Genomic DNA, 19598 nt, shown 5'->3' on the forward strand with positions numbered 1-19598 from the left:
AATATATAGAAAAAATTAGCCAGGCATGGTGGCGCATGCCTGTAGTCCCAGCTACTCGGGAGGCTGAGGCAGGAGGATCGCTTGAGCCCCGGAGTGTGAGGTTGCTGTGAGCTAGGCTGATGCCACGGCACTCACTCTAGCCCGGGCAACAGAGTGAGACTCTGTCTCGAAAAAAAAAAAAAAAAAAAAAAGAATGAACTACTTATATATACCAAAAAGTGGATAAATCTCAAAAACCTTATATTGAGTGAAATAAGCCAGACACAAAAGAAGACATACTATATAATTCTGTTTATATGAAGTTCAAGAATACACAAAACTAATTTATTGTGAGAGAAGTCAGGAAAAGGCATAGTTGTGGAGAAAGAGGTTACTCACTGGAAAAGGAGGGTCATGAGGGAACTTTCTGGATTAATAGACATGTTTTATGTCTTGATCTGAATGGTGATTTACACAGATGGTATACATTTGTAAAAAGCTGTTCAGAATCCTACTACTAGGTATTTGTACAAAGGAAAAAAAATATCTGTATTCCACATTTATTGCAGCATTATTCACAATAGCAAAGATATGAAATCAACCTAAGTGTCTGTCAATGGATGAATGGATAAAGAAAATGTGGTATACATATACACAATGGAATGCTATTCAGCCATAAAAAAGAAGAAAATCCTGTCATTTGCAGCAACATGGATGGAACTGAAGGTCATTATGTTAAGGGGAATAAGTCAGGTACAGAAAGACAAATATCATGTGTTCACACTTATATGTGGGATCTAAAAAAAGTTGATCTCATGGAGGTAGAGAGTAAAATGATAGACACCAGAGGCTGGGAAAGGTGTGTGTGTGTGAGGGAGGGTAAACAGAGGTTAGTTAATGAGTACAAACATACAGTTAGATAGAAGAAATAAGTCCTAATGTTTGATAGCAGAGTAGGGGGACTACAGTCAACAATGTATTGTATATATCAAAATAGCTAGAAGAGAGGACTTCTGATTTGATCATTATACAATCTATGCATGTAACCAAACATCATAAATACATACAAAAATTATGTATCAATTAAAAAAGCTGATGAGTTATATACCTAAGATTTTGCACATTTTACCATATATAAATATTTCAATTAAAAAGAAAGACTGAGTTTCAGTGAGTTGGTAACATTCTATTTCTTTTTTCTTTTTTTTGAGACAGTACTCTGTTGCCCAGACTAGAGTGCCGTGGCATCAGCCTAGCTCAAAGCAAGCTCAAACTCCTGGGCTCGAGCAATCCTACTGCCTCAGCCTCCTGAGTAGCTGAGACTACAGGCATGTGCCACCATGCCCGGCTAATTTTTTCTATATATTTTTAGTTGTCTAGCTAATTTCTTTCTATTTTTTTTGAGTAGACACGGGGTCTCGCTCTTGCTCAGGCTGATCTCGAACTCCTGAGCTCAAACGATCTGCCTGAACATTCTATTTCTTAAGGTAAGTGGTTCCTATATGTTCATTTTATGATCAAGCTTTATTATACATATTCATTAATACTCTTTAGAATTTATCAAATAGTTACTTTTTTTTTACATAATTTGAAAATCGGTTCAGATTACATGGGCAAAAGGAACAGATTTTAATCCATCCCTATTTGAATGCCATCTAATAAATTATCTCACGAGAATGATGAGATACAGTCAAGACTCTGGTCAGAAATCTTCCACCCTCTGCCACTCAGAATGAGATCCAACCACAGATGGCTACTCCTGCTGCCTTTTCAGCTGTGTTACTGAGATGAATGCATGTTAGGAGAGACCAATGGGAACCGTCTCTGGAGCTTCCTTAAGATTGAAAATTTTCATCATACAAAAATGGTATCTAATGAGAGAGAAATTAATGTTCTTTCGTACACAGGGTAGTGAAAATGCACTAGTACATCCCATGTTTGACATCCCACTCACATGTTATTGGTTTTAAAAGAAATTATATAGAAACCTATTAGAACAAAAAAATCTCATTAAACCTCTTACAACAGGAGCCCACTTTGCTAAAGCATGAACAACATCTGGGCTCCAGAGAGAAATGTATAATTGAGGTAAAATCAATCAAAACCTACATAAAAAGAATAGCAAGAGACAGTTTAAGAAGAAAATCTTTCCTCAGAGTTAGAAATTTCTTAAATCTGATCACTGAGTACATAATTCTGTTTATTATTGTCTTCCACTATGTAACACCATATTTACAATTAAGCTGATACCACAGTAAAATGACAATAAAATGCAAACGCAATTCATTTAACAATTAATCCACTGAAGGTAAAAATTCTTACCATGTCATTAATTGCTTGCTTAAAACCCTGCCTCAGTTTCAGTTTCAGATTATCACATACCTTCTTTAAGAATGCAGGGAATGAAATGCACGCAGCAAGACTTGTTTCGGGGAGAACTAGCAAGGAGCAGTGAGTTTCATACTTTTCCCTCCAAAAAGACCCCAAATAAGAAGAACCTTTATTGTAACCACTAAGCTTACTACTACTTAACAGAGAAAACAGTGAAGAGCATCTTCTTTCTCAGTAAAGCTCTCCCACCATCATTCCAAAACTATCTTTTTACTGCCCTTTACCTGTATGTTCTCTCTAATTTCTCAATATAAGAACTAATGCTTGCTACAATGTTTTCAAGAAATTGTTATTTATTTATTTATTTTTGGAGACAGGGTCTCACTCTGTCACTCAGGCTAGAGTGCAGTGGCATGATCATAGCTCACTACAGCCTTGAATTCCTGAGCTCAAGCAATCCTCCCATACAAGCCTCTTGAGTAGCTGGGACTACAGGCATGTGTCACAACGCCCAGCTAATTTTCAAATTTTTTGTAGAGATGGAGGTCTCACTATGTTTCCCAGGCTGCTCTTGAACTCTTGACCTCAAGCAATCCTCCCACCTTGGCCTCCCAAAGTGCTAGTATTACAGGTGTAGGCCACTACACCCTTTTTAAAAAAATTATTAATTCTTAAAGTGGTGAATCCATTTGCTGGGGTTTTGGGAGGGTAGACGGCTAGAGGAAGATGTGAACCACTCTGTGAAGGTTGTTGTCCCTGATTTTTCCATAAAAGAATCTTATTTTTTTTTCCAGTCTGGCCCTGATGATTCCCCACCCACAAATTTATTCTTCACAAAGAGCTTTGCAGTTGATTCTTAAAGAATTTTTTCAGTCTTCAAGGGCATTTTATGTAACAGCAGCAAGGCAAAGCCCAGAAAGGGGAGAGATTAGTCCCAAATCACCCACCAAATCAGTAGCAGAGTCAGGAATAGATCAAAGCATCTGGACAAAGATTTAGAAGGCATATTTACCAAATGTGCTGATGATATAATGCTGCAAAAGATAACCAATACATAGAATGACATAATCAGGATTCAAAAAATACCCTGATAAGCTAGAATGATGAATTGAAACCAACAAGATACATTTAACAAGGATAAAGAGTTGCATATAGGTTAGTTTAAAAAGAAAAAATCAACTGTAAATGTTCAGAAGGAGAGTCACCAAAATAGTAACAGCAGCTATCTTGAAGAGTGAGATTTTTATTTATTTATTTTTTTTGAGACAGAGTCTTGCTCTGTCACCCAGGCTAGAGCACAGTGGTGTCATCATATCTCACTGCAGCCTCAAACTCCTGGGCTCAAGTGATCCTCCTGCCTCAGCCTCCTGAGAAGCTGGGACTATAGATGCATGCCAGGATGACTAATTTTTCTATTTTTAGTAGAGACAGGGTCTTGCTTTTGCTCAGGCTGGTCTCAAACTCCTGAGCTCAAGAATCCTCCCGCCTCACCCTCCCAGAGTGCTAGGATTACAGGCATGAGCCACCATGCCTGGCTTGAAGGGTGAGATTTTAGATGATTTTACTTTACTTTGTTCTTTGTACTTTTCTGCATTGTTTAAATTTTTTCTGTTATGAATAGGCAGCATTAAAATAAGATTAAAAAACTCAGCACCATAAACCAAAACAAAGCAAAATATCACTCCCAACTGAAAAAGTACAGGACAGGAGAGAGCTGGCTCAAGAGCAGGTTACTTTAAGTAGACTTGAAGGTTTTAGTGGGATGCCAGTTTGCTATGTACCAATAATGTAATCAAGCTGCTAATACTACAGTGCAGTCTAGGGTAGCTGGCTCACATCTATAATCCTAGCACTGTGGGAGGCCCAGCCAGGAGGATTGCTTGAGGCCAGGAGTTCCAGATTAGCCTGAGCAAGAGCAAGACCCCATCTCTACGAAAAAAAAAAAAGAAAAATTAGCTAGGCATGGTGGCACACACCTATAGTCCCAGCTACTTGGGAGCCTTAGGCAGGAGGATCACTTTGAGCCCAAGAGTTTGGGCTGTAATAGTGAGCTGTAATGATGCCACTGCACTCTAGCCCCAGCAACAGAGTGAGACACTGTCTTAAAAAATAAAAATAAAAGGACTAATAATAATGTAATTAGATGCTGCAAATAAAATATGTCCATATCATGGGCACTAACAGTCTCTCTGTAATCTGAACTACATACCTAGATCCAATTCTTGGTGTCATTCAATCCAGTAATCATTTACTGAATGGTTATTTGGTACAAGGCACACCCTAACACCATACTTTAGGAGATAAATTAACAAGTTAGAATATGTCCAAAGGACAATCACAGCACTTTAGAGATTTTGAAACCACGCATATGAAGAACAATTGAGGGAAGAAAGAATGTACCATAGTAGTATACATGTTAGCCCTTTGAAGAAGTTAACATTTAGTAGACAAATTTTTTGGTGTATCTAAAGGTAGAAACAGAATCAATAAGCTCAGGTTATAAAGAGGAAGGGTTACAACATAAAGAAGAGATTCCCATAATTTAAAAAACTGAACAGTCTGGAGCCTAAAGTGTTAATCACTATGTCACTAAGTACTCAACCAGAAGCTGAATATATCCCCAACATATTAGATTTATGCTTTAGGAAGGATATGGGATAGATGACCTCTTAGGTTCTTTTCAGCTTTTAAGGTTCCATGATCCAGGCATCGCTAACTTGCAAGTACAAAGTCCAACAGAAAAGAGGAGGTCTAGTACCTTAGCCATTGTTGTATAAACCTGAGAATTTAGAGTGATTAAGTGCCTATGGATCCAAGAACACTTCTCATATTGGTCACAATAATCCAAATAAACTTAAGTTTCATCTGCTGAAGAGAAGTCTGTTTGGGTTTGCTGATAGGATAACATATGGCTACCCAATAGCAATGGCTTCTTCCTCCCATTAGCATATTAACAATCTACTGTTCAACATGGTTAAAATATCTGAGTTGTGTGACCAGAGTTCCAGCCTTACTCTTGGGAAATATTATATAAATGGAGAGGGAAAAATAAAGGATAAGAAGAACGATTGCCCACCCTTTATAAAAAGAACCTTAAATGTAGGATGGAAAAGGAAACAAATTAGGGGCCTAAACTATGCCTATTTATCCCCTTTGTAGCTAGATTTTATATACGTTATAGTTAGAAAAGAGTCTTTTATAAACTAAGCCATTATTAAATGTCTACATTTAATAACGAGAGTTCCTTTGGGGGAAAAAAAAACCTTTTCTCAGGTGAAAACAAAACATTTTTTCTTACTTTGGGATCAATAATAATTAGGGAGTGGTACAACCATAAAGGACCAGGGATAGTTGTGCCAGCAAATGCAGCCCATCTCTAGAGAGCCAGAGGCTAGGGAGAGCTGGCTGGGAAAGAGCAAGAGCCCAGGAATGATGGGGTTTGGTCCCACATACACTCTAAGCCCTTCCCACTCCTATGACCCCATTATATAATGAGTCAATTGGAAATACCATTCTTCCTGACTTATTAAGACAGAGCAGCAATTCTAGGTCACCTTGACTGCCTTGATGGTTCTCAATTTCTAGCATTTAGAAACAGCTGCAAAGATAAGGAAACAGTGGCAGAAACAAAAGAATAAAGAAATGCCCCTTAATCTACAGACTTCTAAAGAGAGGATCCCAAATCTATCTCCCACAGACTCCCCACACTGCCTCTCATTCACTTTTTTTTTTTTTTTTTTCCGAGACAGAGTCTTGCTTTGTTGCCTGGGCTAGAGTGAGTGCCGTGTGGCATCAGCCTAGCTCACAGCAACCTCAAACTCCTGGGCTCAAGCAATCCTTCTGCCTCAGCCTCCTGAGTAGCTGGGACTACAGGTATGCGGCACCATGCCTGGCTAATTTCTTTTTTTTCTCTCTCTATATATTTTTAGTTGTCCAGATCATTTCTTTCTATTTTTTAGTAGAGACGGGGTCTTGCTCTTGCTCAGGCTGGTCTCAAACTCCTGACCTTGAGCGATTCACCCGCCTCGGCCTCCCAGAGTGCTAGGATTACAGGCGTGAGCCACCGCGCCTGGCCTTCATTCACTCTTTTTCCTCCTCTCAATCTCTCTCTTCTCAGAATTTTGATGCTTTCCCAAAGAAATTGGAAACAGCATATGGTAGGTCCTGCTTATTAAAAGATCGGCAGAAAAAATAGTATGTCAGATGGCTCATCTCAGAGATCCATAAAAAGTCAAAGTTTAAAAACTATTTTTTTCTTTATTTTGTTTTGTTTTGTTTGAGACAGAGTCTCACTCTGATGCTCTAAGTAGAGTGCCATGGCATCAGCCTAGCTCACAGCAACCTCAAACTCCTGGGCTCAAGGCATCCTCCTGCCTCAGCCTCCCGAGTAGCTGGGACGACAGGCACGTGCCACCGCACCCAGCTAATATTTTTATTTTTTAGTAGAGACAGGGTCTCCCTCTTGCTCAGGCTGGTCTCGAACTCCTGAGCTCAAGCTCTCCTCCCACTTCAGCCTCCCAGAATGCTAGGATTACAGGCGTGACCCACCATGCCCAGCCTAAAAACTAAAGTTAATTTACCATATAAAATTATAGGTAGGAGAGCCAATCCATTACTGATGGAACAAGTGCAAACCAGAGGCCTTTACTGTATAAATACATATTTATAGAAATAAAAAATAGCGTGAGACTGTGAATCTAAAGAGAAAGGAGAAAATTTGCTCTCCTGCCATGTGAGGGCCATTCACTCACACATCTGGGACCAAGGGCTACAACATTCTGGAGCAAACTGCCAATCATCCATTTCTCCTCCTGTGTTCTAGACAATTTCATCTGCAACTGTCTGCTCAGAACATAGCCCTCTTAGTTTACCTCAAGGCCCATACTCTTAGTTACCTCTAGTCACAAGGAAGCAGCCACTCCATTATCACTCATAGTCATAAAAGGTAGTCTCTCCCAGCCACCTCCAAAAGGCTCAAGTAAGTATTTGGCATAATTTATTAAGAAAGATAAAATGAATAGAAAAATTAGCCAGGAGGCTGAAGCAGGAGGATCCCTTGAGCCCAGGAATTTTAGGTTGCAGTGAGCTACAATGACGCCACTGCGCTCTAGCTCGAGCAACAGAGTGATACCCTGTCTCAAAAAAAAAAAAAAAAGAAAGGGAGAAAATATCAGCATAACCAACAAGCAAAAATAATGTCTAATTGTTTGCTAAAACAACATTCAAAGTAAGGTCACCAGATATATACAAGATCTCTCCCAACTAACTCACAAATAAAATGCTCTTATAAGGTTCCTCAAGTTCACTCCTCAAATTCTTATAAAACCTTTTACAAAGGGTGAGGCCCCACACCCAAAAGGCTTCAACTGACAAGCTCAGAGCATGCACCTGGAACCTACTAAAGGAGATCCTTCTAATTTCACAGTCCAGTAGCTTGATTCAGGGCAGAGGGCTGAGCTCAAGGCTGACTCCTTTTCTCCTAGGAGCAATATTCCAGAAATAGTCCCTCATCTGAGCCAATAAAAACAAGCCACAATCAGTAGCTCCTCCCTTACTGGGAGAAAATGAGATGCAAAAGATAGGGAACAGGACAAGAATATCTTCCACAAATCAACACTGACTCCAGACATAACAAACCTAACAATTCCTTCATCCACTCCACATCAAAGTATTGTGTACATCTCTCAAAATTAGATACCCCCAAAATAACTGTTGCCCAATTAGTCCTGTTACTTTTGTACCTATACTCTTTCTTTGTTATAAAGCTCAATATGCAGGCATCAAGAGCCAATGAGCTCTGTTCACATTTTGAGGACAGGAAAAAAAATAGCTGTGGGCTATTAGCTCACCAAGGAATAGAGCAGGATCTAAAATGCTGTGTTTAACACCTACATGTGAGAAAATCTCCCACAAAAGAAATGTATCTAAAATCTAAATATGGACTTTTTCCCCATTATCATCTAGTCCTAGCTCCAGAAATGATAAAGTGGACAAAATTAGAGTCCTCTTTCTAATGTGTCCTCACTTTCTCAAAAATATATGGAATTCCTCCTTTTTTATAGGGTGTTTCCTTTGTAAATAAAGTTTACTGAAGTGGGTGTTGCATGTGTATGTTACTTAGAACTACATAGAAGTAACGTTTCTATATTTCACTGCAATTAAGTTAGTATAAATTGAAGCTGATTCTCAGAAATTAAGATGCATGTGGTAAGCACTAGAGCAACCACTAAAGAAATGACTAAAAAAAAAGTAAAATAAATCATTAAAGAAATAAAAATGACACATTAGAAAATGTTCAGTTAATGCAAAAGAAAGCAGTAAAGGGCTGGGCGCGGTAGCTCACGCCTGTAATCCTAGCACTCTGGGAGGCCGAGGTGGGCGGATCGCTCAAGGTCAGGAGTTCGAGACCAGCCTCAGCATGAGCGAGACCCCGTCTCTACTAAAAGTAGAAAGAAATTATCCGGACAACTAAAAATATATATATAGAAAAAATTAGCCAGGCATAGTAGCACATGCCTGTAGTCCCAGCTACTCGGGAGGCTGAGGCAGGAGGATCCCTTGAGCCCAGGAGTTTGAGGTTGCTGTGAGCTAGGCTGAAGCCACGGCACTCTAGCCCGGGCAACACAGTGAGACTCTGTCTCAAAAAAAAAAGAAAGAAAGCAGTAAAGAAGGAACACAGGAACAGAAAGACATGAGACATATACAAAACAAGAAAGGTAGTGACAGATATAAATCCAACTATGTCAATAGTAACATTAAATGTAAATGGAATAAACAATCAAAAGGCAGCAACTGTCAGACTGGATAAAGATATCAAGATCCAACTACCTACTGGAGATACATTTTTAGATTCAAAGATACAAATAGACTGAAGTAAAAGAATGGAAAAAGATACGTCATGACAGAATTGAAGGCAGAGACAATTCAACAATAATAATTGGATACGTCTATGCCTCATTTTTAATAGAACAAGTAGACAGAAGATCGACAAAGAAATAGAAGACCTGGGCTGGGCGCAGTGGTTCATGCCTGTAACCCTAGCACTCTGGGAGGCAGAGCAGGGAGGATCACTTGAGCTCAGGAGTTCGAGACCAGCCTGAGCAAGAGCAAGACCCCAACTCTACCATAAATAGAAAAAAAATTAGCCAGGCATGGTGGTGCATGCCTATAGTCCTGGCTACTCAGGAGGCTGAGGCAGGAGGATCACCTGAGCCCAGGAGTCTGAGGTTGCAATGAGCTATGACACCACTGCACTCTACCCCAGACAACAGAGCAAGACTCTGTCTCAAAACAAAAAAAAAGGAAACAGACAATCTGAATAAGCTGAGTGTGGTGGCACGTGTCTGTAGTTCCAGCTATTCAGGAGGCTGAGGCAGGAGGAGTGCTTGAGACCAGGAATTGGAGTCCAGTCTGGATAACACAGCGAGAAACCATCTCATTCATTCATTAATACATATATACATATGTACATATAATCTGAAGACCTGTAACAAGAGACTGAATTATCAATAAAAAAAAAAACTACTCATGGAAAAAAGCCCAGCCCCTGATGGCTTCACTGGTGAATTCTACCAAACATTTAAATAAGAACTAATACCAATACCTCATAAGCTCTTCCAAAAAACAGAAGAAAATACTTTCCAACTCATTCTATGAGACCAGTATTATCTTGATACCAAAACCAGACTGAGACATTACACAAAAAGAAAACTACATACTAATATCTTCTTAGTCTATAGATACTGAATATGGACACCAACAAAACAGGTTGAGCTGGGTATGGTGGAGTGTGCCTGTAGTCCCAGCTACTTGGGAGGATGGCTTGAGCCAAGGAGTTCAAGTCCAACCTGGACAACATAGTGAGAACCCTGTCTCTAAGAAAATAAAATTAAATTAAAATTAAAAATGAAAAAAAAACAGAATATCAGTATAAAAAAGATAATGAAAAAAACCCACAGGTTGAGTATCCCTTATTTAAAATGCTGGGGCCAAAAATGTTTCAGATCTTGGATTTGGGATATTTGTATTATACTTGCCAGTTGAACATCCCTAATCCACAAATTGGAAATCTATAATGCTCCAATGAGCATTTCCTTTGAACATCATGTCAGTACTCAGAAAGTTTAGATTTTGGAGCATTTCAGATTTTGGATTTGAGATGCTCAACCCGTACTAGCAAACTGAATCCAGCAACATATAAAAAGAATTATACACACTAAATAGGATTTATCCCAGGAATGTAAGGTTCATTTAACATATGAAAATCAATTAATGTAGCAAACTGTATCAACAGAATAAAATATAAAAGCCACACAACCATCTCAATAGATGCAGGAAAACCATTTGACAAAATCCAACACTCTTTCATGATAAAAACACTCAATAAACTAGGAACTTCCTCAACCTGATAAAGGGAATCTACAAAAAAATCCACAGTTAAATGTTTTTAATAAATTAAAATGTAAGGAAGAAAAATTTAAACCACCTATAATTCCTCCAATCAGAGATAAGAACACATTGGTTAATAGCCTCTCAACTAAATGCATATTCATTTGGGGCACATTCTTTTACCACAATGACGGCAAACAGACAGACTACTTACCTGAAAATAATAAAGCCAAGGTTGCATGGTCAAACATTTCTTCAAACGACTGAAAGTGATGGAAAACACAAACTCTCCCCACCCAAACTATTTTCCCATTAATGATGCCAAAGCACAGACTGACAGCCTAAGTTCAGTTCTGCCCCCAATGTCAGCTTGCAAATAACATAATTTTGTATCTCTGGTCCCTACTAAGTCCACATAAGCAGGGACAAGGGATTGAACAAAGTTGGGTATGGAAGGGGCTTGGTCATCTAGAATGAGTTCCCACGACTAAGGCTGGTACAATCAGGACAACAATATTTTTAAAGATAACAATAATAAACATTTATATAGCACTGCCTATGTGCCAGGCACTATTCTAAGAGCTTTACACATATTGTTATTTAATAATCTCTACAATTACACAGGGTCATATTATCCTCACTGTAAAGCTCAGAAAACTCAAACAAAGAGTGGTAAATAACTTGCCCAAAGTAATGGTAGAGCTGGGACTCAAACTCCAACAACCTGACTCTAAAGTCCCTACTCTCAACCACTGTGTTATGCTACCTCTTAAACAGCAGAGGAATGAGCAAGCTAAAAAACAAAAAGGAAAGAGGATATATAGGAAAAAATGTGGAGAGGTTCCATTTCTGCCCCTTATCAGTTAAGTTCCAAATTCAGCCTGATTCAAGTTAAGAAATCTGAGTGGTGGTTATCTCAAAAAAGGAAAGTGGGTACTGGGGAAACTGGATATCCACATGTGAAAAAATGAAGTCGGACCCTTACTTTACACCATATATATTATAAAAATTCATTCAAAATGGATCAAAGGAAGTGGGTTCAGTGGCATGAGCCTGTAACCCCTGCTACTCAGGAGGCTGAGGTGGGAGGATCACTTGAGCCCAGGAGTTTGAGATCAGCCTGGACAACAGCGCAAGACCCCATCTCATTAAAAAAAAAGGATCAAAGATTTAAACATAAGAGCTAAAACTATAAAACTCTTAGAAGAAAACAGTGAGAAACCTTTATGACATTGCATTTGGCAATGACTTCTTGGATATGACACCAAAAGCACAGGCAACAAAAGAAAAAATAGATAAGCTGGATTTCACCCAAATTAAAAACTTCCATGCATCAAATAACACTACCAACAAAATGAAAGGCAACCCATGGAATGGGGAAAAATATCTGCGAACCATATATCTGATAAGGGATTAATATCCAGAATATATAAAGAACTCCTAAAACTGAACAACAAAAAAATAGCTTAATTTAAAAATGAGAGAAGGACTTGAACAGACAGTTCTCCGAAAAAGATATACAAATAGCTAGTAAGCATATAAAAAGATGCTTAACATCCTAGTCATTAGAGAAATGAAAGTAAAACCACAATGAGATACCACTTCACACCCATTAGGATGACCATTGTAAAAAGACTAAAAATAAGCATTGGCAAGAACATGAAGAAATTGGAATGTAAAATGGTGCAGCCACTTTGAGAAACAGTCTGGCAATTACTCTATATACCCAAAGGAAATGAAAGTAGAGTCTCAAAGAGATTTACATACACTCATGTTCATAGCAGCATTATTCACAATAGCCAAAAGGTACAAGCGACCCAAGTGTCCATCTACGTGAAAATGAAGAAATAAAATGTGGTATATCCATACAATGGAATGTTATTCAGCCTCAAAAAGGAAATTCTGACACAAGCTAAAAAACATGGATGAACCTTGAGGACATTATGTTAAGTGAAATAAGCCAGTCACAAAGGACAAATGCATGAATGAAGTTCCTAGAGTAGTGGAATTCAAAGAAAGAGAAAATAGAATGATGACTGCCAGGGGCTGGGGGGAGGAGGGAATAGGCAGTTAGTATTTAACGGGTACAGAGTTTCAGTTGAGGAAAAAGAAGTAGTTCTGGAGATGGATGGTGGTGATGGTTGCATAATAATGTGAATGTACTTAATGCCGCTAAACTGTATACTTACTAATTGTTAAAATGGTAAATTTTATGTTATGTATATTTTACCACAGGTTTTTTTAAAAAGGGCAAAGTGTGAAAAAGATTCCAAGAAAACTTCAGGATAAGTTTAGGAAGGGTTGTATATGCTAAAGCTACACTCATCTGAAACACAGCAGTCCCCAGCTAAAAATCTTGGCATTTAATTACAAATATCTGAATCTCCTAAACCAAGACTTCTTAACTGCACTGCAGTTCATCAAGCCCAGCTATGATCTAATGCAAAACCTCACTTTGCAGCATGAAACAAGCTAGGGCAAAACAGATGATTAACCACATGGGATTCAGTGTTTGGTTTTTCAATTCTAGCTGCAGTCTTAAGGGATTAGGGAACAGCAACTATTATAATAACATGTAATGCTCCCAGTCATTGCGTAAGCAATATTACACCAGTTTCATTTTGGTGCTTTGTTTTAATCTGCATAATGCTTTTCATTTTCTCTAATGGGAGAGCAGCAGGGTTAGAGTAACAGAAGAAAGGTCATTACTGATAAATTCTAACTCAGAGGATAATCTGAGTCTACCTGTCACCCCAGAGTAGACAACTAGAATAGAAGGTTATGTTCACGTGCTCCCCACCATTCAAATAGAGTCATCAGCCAATGGCTCTGCTCCTATCATTAATTATTTTACTCCATATTTACTTTTCACTAGAGTATGTTACATCCTTCAGCTGAAGTGCCTGGACATCAAAATGCTGCTTCTCTCAATTCATCAGTATCCATTTTGATAAGATAATTATGGCAATGAGGCAAATATTGTAGCCCAAACAGGTGATGGGCAAGGGGAGCTGGGGAGACTTTGGCTGGCTGAGACCTTGCATTCCCATCCTAACAATAACTTTGCTGCCATTAATAGTGATTACTGTCTGAAGGCTTATTTTCTGACATTCAGACTTCTATACACAGCCTATTCCAAAGGGTGTTATGCTCAATGAATCTCCTTATCTAGAGGCTGCTGAGAGCTATTTTTGTTCGTTAGCCTCCCCAGCAGTGTACACTTAAAGCTCCCCCATCCTTTTTTGGAGGGAGGAGTGTAACAGCTATGTAAGCACATAAGTAGGAAGGTGGGTGAGGGAACCAACTCAACAAAGGAACAAAAAGACCCTGGAGTGAACAAGAGGATAAGAAATAAACTCACTAGGTGAATTTAATTAAGGGACTTACAAAGAAATGCACTAAATTCTCATTCCAAACCCCAGGTTTGTGTCTAACAGTGGCAATAACTAAAAAGTCATTCTTTTTTTTTTTTCTTTGAGACAGGGTCTTGCGCTGTTTCCTGGGCTAGAGTGCAGTGGCATCATCATAGTTCACTGCAACCTCAAACTCCTGAGCTCAAGCGATCCTGCCTCAGCCTCCCAAGTAGCTGAGCCTACAGGTGTGCACCACCATGCCTGGCTAATTAAAGTCATTCTTGAAGAAAAGCTAACCTGCAGCTTAATGCATTCCAAATAAAGAAAAAAATTTCTACATTAACCATAGTTAAAACTTCATCTACTGAGGCCAAGGTAAGGGGATTGCGTGAGGTCAGGAGTTTGAGACCAGCTCTGAGCAACAGTGAGACTCCTTCTTTACTGAAGACAGAAAAACTTAGCCAGGCATGGTGGTGTGGGCCTGTAGTCCCAGCTACTCGGGAGGTTGAGGCAGGAGGATCCCTTGAGCCCAGGAGTTTGAGGTTGCTGTGAGCTAGGCTGATGCCAAGGCACTCTAACCCGGGTGACAAAGTGAGACTCTGTCTCAAAAAAAAAAAAAAAAAAAATTATCTACCTTAAGAAAATTACAGAACAGGAGAAACAGTTATTTGCAGTGATTCAGCCACTATTTCTGTGTGCAATCAGAGAACAGGATTTTGAACTTGGTGCTAATGAAATGTTCATTAAGTGAAAAGCATTAAGATGTTAACTTGAAGAGATTCATTAAGGGCCTCAAATTATTTACCTTGAAAGTTGTTTGGTTAGATGAAGGTCAGATTTTAGTTTAACATTTTTCTTTCTCTCTTCTGACAAATTAGGTTAACAGTCAGCAGACATCTTCTTAAAGTACAATACTTCACAAACTGGGATCACCGCTGAGTGGTGGCAGGAAACATTTAGCATAGAAGTCTCTAAGCAAGAATTCCCAAATTCTTACCTTCCTGCCCTGCATGTGTCCCCTCAAAGTATTCTTCCTTTGTGGACTATTAGATCTATGGAGGCAGCTGAAGCAACAAGTAGAATCTTAAAGGTGAAGCAATATATTTTATTTTTCTTATGGCAAAGCAATGGAACAACTCTCGTATGGGGAAGAAATAACATAGGGCCCTGTTTGTTGGAGATATCAAGTGTTCCAATAAAAATAGCAGCTTCTAAGCAGCTGCATTTTAAGAATCTCACTAAAGGATTAAACAGGAAGAGAGAGACAAATTGTTTAAACACAGAGAACTTTGACAATTAAAGAACTAGCATGACTAAGCCACGAAAGACAAGTGAAAAGCAAAAAGACTGACACTTGAGCAAATTTAGGCCTCCAAGAATGTGGAAGTACTTTTAATTTTCATTGTCACAATCTAAATAAAGTATGCTTAGAACAGAAAGGTCTGTAGCCTTTCTGCTGCCTTTCATCTGCTAGGGAGACACTATGTTAGGGTAGTCTTTAGATGCACTGCATTCCAGGACATAATTCTCAAAGACATAATTCGCCATCATCAACTGGCAAACCAGTCTACGAGGTCTCCCAACTGTTAGGGGTCTGAAAACTTCACATGCAACCCAAGCCCTTTCTATGGCAATCAAAGAACATACTACAGGAGAGGTGACTAAGAGGTGGTTTGTTCACTCTGCCTTAGAAATCCTTTCCAGATGTGGGATCAGCACATACTCTGTCCTTGATAATCAATGTGGTGGCCAATAGTTAAATATCCCACAGTATTGCTGGGGAACCCACAGGTCAGATTTTCTGACACAGGTTTTTGTTTTCTAAACCATTCAAAGTTAATAGTGTCTCCTCTTCTGGGTATATTCCCCAAAGAAATAAAAGCAGGGTCTGAAACAGATATTTATATACCCATGTTCACAGCAGCATTATTTACAATAACCAAAAGGTGAAAGCAAGTCAAGTGTCCATCAGCGGATGAATGGATAAATAAAAGATGGTATACACATGCGAAGGAATACTATTCAGCCTAAAAAGGAAGGAAATTCTGACACATGCTACGACATGGGCAAACCTTGAAGACCTATGCTAAGTGAAATAACCAGTATTTTATAGGTTACTAGGGGCTTTTATCTACATTACATTATATAATTCTCACAACCACTATCCTGTGAAATAGCTGATATCACCATCACCCCCATTTTATAGATGGTGGAAAGAAGCCCAGAGAAGCTAAGTAACTTGGTCAAAGTCACATAATAAAAGGTAGAAACAAAAATTAAAAATGCAGTTTTTCTAATTCAAATATCCATGCTCCTTTCAACACATCATGCTGAGTTTTCTGTTTACCTCCAAGGTGGTCTTTGATGCAATTCTATAGAAGGAGGCATTATGGCTTTGAAGGAAAAGCCCTGAACGTGGAGTTTAGCAGACCTATGATTACTTCTCAGTTTTGCCAAGGAGCAATTGTGGGACCTTGCACAATTCACAACATCTTTAAGACTCAGTTGACTCATTGGACAAAAGAATATTTTTAAAAGTATATAATATACTCTATAGAGTTTAAAGTTTAAAGAAAATAGTATGTAAAAGAGCAACACAAAGTCTAGCATTAAGTAAGTGAAAACAGATGTCAGAAAAGAAAAAAGGTAAACTTTTGCAGGCTTACTATAACAAGTATTTTTCCCTGATCTGGCCTTACTGTGGTTAAGTGACATTCAAATACATCTTTCCAGGAAGCTCTTGAGAAAACTGACTGGGTCTTTGTTACTTTAAGCATATACTCTGAATCTAATTCATTAGCAACAGTGAAAATGATGTGATTATTCTCTGTAGCAAGTTCATCAGAGAAGTTTGAGGAATGAAAATGGAAGTATGAGCCTGACAGAGTCATACAAAGAGAAGGAAGAGGTTACATGGTTACAGGCATCTGTTCAAGCATCAGTCCATTTCTTTCTTGGCTGTTTAGAAAAAGGAGAGGCCAAAAGCTTAAATCAGCTGCTTGATGGCCCTTGGGAAGAATAAGGACAGCAGCCAAGCCAGAAACCACTGAAAGGAAAAGCAACAAAGTAGGAGATAAAGCAAGCATTAAGGAATGTGATCAAGGAAACAGGCCCCAGATGAAAAGAAGCTGCCTGGAAAGCCTACGTAAATACATGAATAAATAAACACAACATAAATTATACCCATATGCACTTCATACTCTAGCCTAGAACCTGGTGCTTCATTCAAACACCCACATTTGTCATACTGCCCTTGGGTCGCAAAGGGATATTTGGGAGAAGGCAGTTTGTAATTCTTGATTCTCACAGAAAATCACATTTATCATAAGGCTTCATCACAGTATCTGTATTATTTGCTAGGTGTAGATATGCATTTATTTGTGAAATTTATAAAATTGTGTTTGCTACAAAGTGTCTCTGGAGACAGGTAAGGCAGATCAACTTTCATTGCAATCTTGTTAGCACATCTCACCCCATGCTCCCTCATCCCAGCCCTCCTAACACACATATTTCACACTTTTCCTTTTATTCCCAGATATGCCAAACACTGTAGTAAATCACTGCAGGGACAGGACATTTTACCTTTAAATACCAAGAATGAAAAGAAAGATACAGAAACAAACAGCTCTGTCATACATTAGAATCTACACCGAGTTGTAAATGTGCATAACTATTACTGGGAATCTCTGGCAAGGCTTACATCTGGAGCTAAATCAAGTTCCCCATCTGTTGGGCTTGCCTCTTTTACTCAATGTTAATTTTTCAATTGTTTTCCAAGAACAATTTAATAACTGCTGAGAAAATGAAAAATCATAGGCACAAAGGGAACAAGAACTGGAAGAAAAGTCAGATTTAGGTTTCACAATACTGAAAGCACTTTCCCTTCTGCACTTACTAACAGCTCATTCCTGTGGGTGAGTGGTGCCTCCTCAAGACCTGAACCAACTCCATGTCTGATAAAACTTCATCCAATACATATGGCACTCTGTAATTGCCTTGCTGTTTCATAAAGAACCTAAAATGACTTAGCACCATGGACTCCAGTTGCCTCTGTTCGCCACAAATAGAAATAGCCACATAAAGTAAAATGTCAAAGTTCTAGATCCCCATGAGTCATTCACTGAAGTCACAGAGAACAGCAGAAAAAATCTTTTAGAAAAAAGCCTATACACAGAAAACACTTTGGCAGCTAAGATGTCTGAGAAGGGCTTGCAACCATCTCTTGGTAGAAAATTCATAAAACAGCCAGTTCACTATGACAAAAGTCTCATGTATGCCTGCTTTTCTTGATCAAGCACAACAATTTCTTCTACTTCTACAGATATCAGAGCTTAAAATAGTGGTGTTCAATGCACTCGACTTAGAAAGGTATGATAAACATTGGGAAGAGCCAAGGAACTCTGAAAGAAAGAAATTCTCATTCCTTACCTGATATTAACCAATGCATGGGTCACCTTGCTAGCTGCTTCCTTCCACTGGCCTGCGTTGGTAGAAAGCCTCAGGACTATAAAGAAGAAAAGAACACAGATCTGCCAAACCGCTCGTATAAAACACATTTATGAGGAATAAAGACACATCTCAGAATAGTACTATTAGAATAACCAAACAAAGCCTATGCCAATCTTCTGTTAAAAACATCCTTAGCCTAGAGAAAAATTTAAGGGCTTATAGAATTCTCTCAACTATTTTCTTTTTTTTTTTTTCGAGACACAGTCTTGCTCTGTTGCCTGGGCTAGAGTGCCATGGTGTCAGCCCAGCTCACAGCAACCTCAAATTCCTGGGCTTAAGTGATCCTCCTGCCTCAGTCTCCCAAGTAGCTGGGATTATAGGCGCTCCCCACCATGCCCCGCTAAATTTTTCCATTTTTAGTAGAGACGGGGTCTCGCTCTTGCTCAGGCTGGTCTCGAACTCCTGAGCTCAAGGAATCCTCCCGCTTCAGCCTCCCAGAGTGTTAGGATTACAGGCATGAGCCACCGCACCTGGCCTCTCTTGACTATTTTCACTGGGAATTTTTTTCTCTAACTTCTTTTCACTTTCTATCAAAATACTCCAGTCCTTCTCCACCTTGGGTTCCCTACTCACTGCTAACAGGGTTCTATAACTTAATTTTTGCATTCATTTAAAATACACTGGGGTGGTGATGTGCGGGTAATCTAGTTGCCATATTTATCATTTCCCTAATGGCTGGGGCTAATTTAGTAGAACTGACTGGCTGAGTTGGTGTCTTCTCCTGCTCGATGTATATCATTCTGAACCTAAAGGTATAAACTCAAACAGGACAAATAATCTTTCCAGATAAAGGATGGTCATATTTTAATCAACGAGTAACCTGATTTTGCTTCTCTGACTTAATTGTATGATCTGCAAAATGAATCAACCAGGAATATTCTTCCCAGTGTGACCAAATTCTTTCTCTTTTCCAAACTCACAGGCAGGAGGAAAGATGATAGAAGTACAGAACTGAACACATCCTCTATCAGTTAAGATCTTCAGGACCACACATTAAAGTACCTGTGCCATTTTAGAAAAGACAAAACGGCACAAGTG

General features: G+C 38.9%; 1 protein-coding gene across 1 annotated transcript in view; it reads right to left on the minus strand.

The window, feature by feature from the left end:
* The window catches only part of LOC105824364 (chromosome unknown open reading frame, human C10orf76), a 166949-nt gene that overhangs the window by 77974 nt on the left and 69377 nt on the right, over nt 1-19598 (minus strand). Inside the window, exon 18 of the mRNA XM_012661785.1 lies at nt 18480-18555. Within this exon, the coding sequence (XP_012517239.1) occupies nt 18480-18555 (76 nt within the window). The remainder of the gene's footprint in view (nt 1-18479; nt 18556-19598) is intronic.

Source organism: Propithecus coquereli, unplaced genomic scaffold (assembly GCF_000956105.1).
Source record: "Propithecus coquereli isolate 6110/MARCELLA unplaced genomic scaffold, Pcoq_1.0 Scaffold73, whole genome shotgun sequence".
NCBI classification, from domain to species: Eukaryota; Metazoa; Chordata; class Mammalia; order Primates; family Indriidae; genus Propithecus; species Propithecus coquereli.